The sequence below is a fragment of the Rhinolophus sinicus genome, chromosome 3 (genome assembly GCF_057876585.1).
Source record: "Rhinolophus sinicus isolate RSI-liver-muscle chromosome 3, RSI-T2T, whole genome shotgun sequence".
Lineage (NCBI taxonomy): Eukaryota > Metazoa > Chordata > Mammalia > Chiroptera > Rhinolophidae > Rhinolophus > Rhinolophus sinicus.
The window spans coordinates 130657605-130662174 of NC_142503.1; the positions used below are offsets into that span (position 1 = coordinate 130657605).

A 4570-nucleotide genomic window follows, 5' to 3' on the forward strand; every position below is an offset into this window, starting at 1 on the left:
ATCCAAGCTGATTGCGGCTTCCGAGTCAGGATTTTACAGACCTTCTTCCTAGAATGTCTGTATTGCTGGTTAGTTCGAGACTATCAATTATAGAATGATACCACCTATTTTTCATATTCTCTTCTGGTATCAGGTTCCCCATCATCATTTTCTGGTTTTAAATCCTGTGATTGTTGGTTTAACTAATTCTTCTCCCCTTCAACTTGGGACTGGAAATTGCCACGATAAAGTCATTTATGTCAAGGGAACCATAATAGAGGCCATAATGATGTCTGCATTACACACATTCCGCCCACAAACTTTTGAACTTTCAAGCCAACTCTGTAACCACATCTTGGACTTCACCTTCTCCTTATATGGGGTCATTCTTCACCTTGAAAGGGGCCAATTTACTTCACCAACTAGCATCATTATTTGCATAAGAAAACTAACCAACCCTTGTTAATCTAACCAGCATCCTTCATTTGAATACAGGGCCTAAATGGAAACAGTACTTGTAGCTTTTGCCTTTATAAAACATGCCTTTCTTTGTTCTCTTTATAGCACAATTTGAGTTGCTACCTGAATCTGTGTCTCCAGGATTGCAGTCTCTCTTTTGCTCAAATAAATGCTTTCTATTCTTTATAACAGCTTAAAGCTTTTCTTAGGTTAACACTCTTTTGGACATGGTACTTGTCACAATTGAATTTTTTTCTTATCCTACATTCTCAAGTTCATGAGGGACTGAAATGTGACTTACCCACTTTATCTGATTCATTTTTTAGCCCTGTACCTGAAATATTGAGGGTATTCATTAAATTTTTTAAAAATAAATGAACAATAAAGAATATAAATATAATCTGAAAAGGCAGCCTGCTTCATAGATTCCCCAGGGAACCCATGAATTGTGAGGAATGGTCTTTTACGTTCCAATTCTCAAAAATTTTAGAGGTTCTTCTCCTTCTCCTTCTTCTTCAACTACTATAGAATTTTGTATTAAAGATACCAAAGACTACACAATGAAAAAAAAATCTTTTTCATTCTCTTGTATCCAAGACACCCTACCCTCTCTTCCCAACTGCAACCACTGTTAGGTTTCTTATCTATCCTTTGAAATATAGTCTATCCTTTTTTAAACACACACACACAAATTTATAATTTTATACATAAATGACAGCTTACATACTATACATGATTCACTCAGCAGTATAACTTGGAGATGGTTCCGTATCTATACATCTAAAACTCTCTCATTTCAAAAATGCTACATTGTATTTATTGCATGGACATATAATTTATTTAAACAGGTCTCAATTATTCATTATTTAAATGTTTCTAATAATTTGCTATTACAAAAAATACTGCAATGGAAAATTTTATAGATATCATATGTGTAGACTAAGTATCTAGGAATAAGTGAAACCACTGGGTTAATAAATATGGGCATTTTAAATTTTCATAAGTTGTTACCAATTTGTCCTAAGTAGGAAGTTGTACCTGTTTACATCTTCATTAGTAATGGATCTATATATTTCCCCTCTTCACATGAAAGAGTATTTGATGGCTGTACATCTGCATGGCAAAACCCCCAATAATTTCTTATTTATTTATCTGTTTATGATTGAAACAGCAGTTCTCTAAAATAATATATATTTTTTGGTGCAATTATAAAGTTTGACCAGAGCAAATCATTCAAAATTTCCATTCCATTCTCCAAAATTTCCACCTTCTTCATTTACAAAGTGAGAGAGTTGGATAAAGACTCTGAGTCCTTTCTTGTACTAAGAGCAATTCTCAGAGTGGTACTAGTTATTTACTTAATTTTTTATTTACCTGAAAAATATGAAGATAGGTCAGTTGCTTAAAAATATTTTTTTGATGAAGGTTCTGATTTTTATATTCCCAGAAGCTTCTGCAGGGCATGTTTCATATCTTTGTTCATTAGACTATAGATCACAGGATTAATGAATGGGGTTCCCACAGAATAAAACAGAGTCACAAGCTTCTGCATTCCAGCTTCATGCTCAGATGTTGGGCTCAGATACATGACCATCACTGAACCGTAGAAGAGTGAAACCACAGCCAGATGGGACCCACAGGTAGAGAAAGCCTTTTTACGGCCAGCTGCTGAAGGGACCCTCAGCACAGCTCGTAGGACTAGAGCATAGGACACCATGATGCAGAGGAAAGGAATAAATAAGAGCATAGAACTTATGATTGTCCAATACAACTCCATTAATGGGACTCTAGAACAGGTGAGGGCTAACAGAGGACCGGGGTCACACAGGAAGTGGTCAACAATCCTAGATCCACAGAAGGACATCTGGGAAATGATGATGATAGGGACTGGGAACCAGAGGAAACCAAGTACCCAGCAGCTGATGACAAGATTGTTGCAGAGATGTCCAGTCATAAGAGTGGGGTAATGTAGAGGCCGGCAGATGGCAAGGTATCGATCAAATGCCATAATAGTCAAGAAAAAGCATTCTGTGGAACCCAAGGAGAAGAAGAAGTAGAACTGGAGAAAGCACCCAGAGAAGGAGATGACCTTGGTATCAGAGAGGAAGTTGGCCAACATGTTGGGGACAGTGGAGGTGACATAGCAGATCTCCAGGAAGGAGAAGTTGGCGAGCAAGATGTACATGGGGGTGTGGAGTCTCTGATCCCAGCGCACAGCACAGATGATGGTACCATTGCCCATGAGGGTCAGGAGGTAGACAACAGAGAAGAGCACAAAGAGGAGGACCTGCCTCTCCCTGGGGCCAGGGAAGCCCAGGAGGATGAAGCCAGTGATGGTGCTGGAGTTGCTGGCGATTTTCATGGGTCTGTGAGCTGTGAAAAGGCCCATAATTACTGAATATCCCTGGAGTAGCACAGGGACTTCATTTGCTTTGTCCAAACAAAAATTGACATTTGTTGATTTGTTCATTATTAAATTAATATTTATTGAATGTTTACTATTTGCTAGGTATTTTTTTTTAGCTACTGGGGATATAGCAGTGAACAAAATCGATCCCTACCTCACATGCTTACTGCAGGCAGGAGAATGCAATGTAAACTGACATTACATTGTATCATTCTCTTTTTCTTTTCTTTTAAACTAAATGTACTAGATTAGCTCTCTTCTTGGTAAACATCTTTTTGAGCGGAGGCTTGGGTTATTGCTATGTCAAACAGCAGTGTCACAGAGGTGACGGGGATACACATGATCCTTGTACTTAGAAGGGTTTCTATAATATATGAGGTGTGATTAAAAAATACAGTGAATGCTTAAATTAAAAGAATTTGTTACTGTAAAGAGACACATTGCCATTAATCCCCCTCAAAACACACACCCTCGCTTCGAACACTCTTATTCCATCGTTCTAGCCACTTTCTGAAGCAGCTCTGGAAGTCCTCTTTTGTGTCTTTACTTCATTTTCCATCATGACAATGCTCCGTGTCACACATCATTTCTGGTATGGCAATTTCTGTCAAATAAAAACATTACGGTGTGTCCTTATCCACCTTATTTACCAGATCTGTCACCGTGCAACTTCTGGCTCTTCCCCAAACTAAAAAATGACCATGAAAAGTAAACATTTTGAGTCAATTTAGGACGTGGAGGCAGTGACAACTGCACGACTAAAGGCATTCACGACAGAGGACTTCCAGAACTGCTTCAGAAGTGGCAAGAACAATGGGATAAGTGTATTCAAAGTGAGGGGAAGTATTTTGTGGGGAATTAATGGTAATGTGTCTTTTACTGTAATAAAACTTTAAGAATTTAAACATTCACCGTATTTTGTGGTCACACCTTGTATATCTATGTATGGATGAATGGGTAAGTGCATTTCCTAAGTTCTCCATGAGCAATCACCTAATGCAACTGCTTTTAGGCAGTTGTCTTGTTAAATCATGTGATTCTGGAGCAGGGAAAATGTGGGACTTTTGATATCACTTAAAAATTATTTGACAGTTGATTCAAATTATTCGAATCAACCTAACTTGTCGATTCATTCTCTCTAATACCTAGTAGTTTGCTAGAAAAAAACTACCTTAAAAAATAGCACATAAGGCCACCTGGGTAGATATCATGAAAGATAATGTTAACATCATAATCTGACCATATTAAAATAGTAACATCTCTAAATTTTAGTTTCTTAAATATAAAATGGGAGTTGCATTACATAACTTTTAATTTTTATCTCTGAGATGTTTATTGTTATGCTAGGGATACTCACAGACAGATAACAGTTTAGTGGTTACCATAGGGTTGGGGGGAAGGGGAATCGTAGAAGAGGGAAAAGGGAATCAAATATTTTTAATATAATATTTTGTGTTAGCTATATTTTAACAAAAACCTTTTTTATGAAATTTATTTGGATGTCATTTGTTAGTAAAAGTATATAGGTTTCAAGTGTACATTTCTATTACACATCGTTTATATATTGCATTGTGTGTTCATCACCCAGAGTCAGTTCTCCTCCCATCACCACATATGAGTATATAAAAGTATGTTCCTTCCTCTTTGGCTGGGAATGAAGCCTAAACACCATAACTTGTCAATTCATCATCTTGCTTTTACCAAAAGTAAATAACGAATAGAGGG

At 37.1% G+C, this 4570-nt stretch overlaps 1 protein-coding gene across 1 annotated transcript; it reads right to left on the minus strand.

Moving 5' to 3' along the window:
• Positions 1–1873: 1873 nt before the first annotated feature.
• Positions 1874–2827, minus strand: LOC109438994 (olfactory receptor 11G2-like). Its single transcript, XM_019719182.3, has one exon. It carries the CDS (start codon positions 2825–2827, stop codon positions 1874–1876), a length of 954 nt encoding a protein of 317 aa, XP_019574741.3.
• Between the last annotated feature and the right edge of the window lie 1743 nt (positions 2828–4570).

Bases quoted from the DNA above. Each gene is read 5' to 3' on its own strand.
- LOC109438994 (XM_019719182.3), bottom strand. From the start codon at position 2,827: ATGGGCCTTTTCACAGCTCACAGACCCATGAAAATCGCCAGCAACTCC.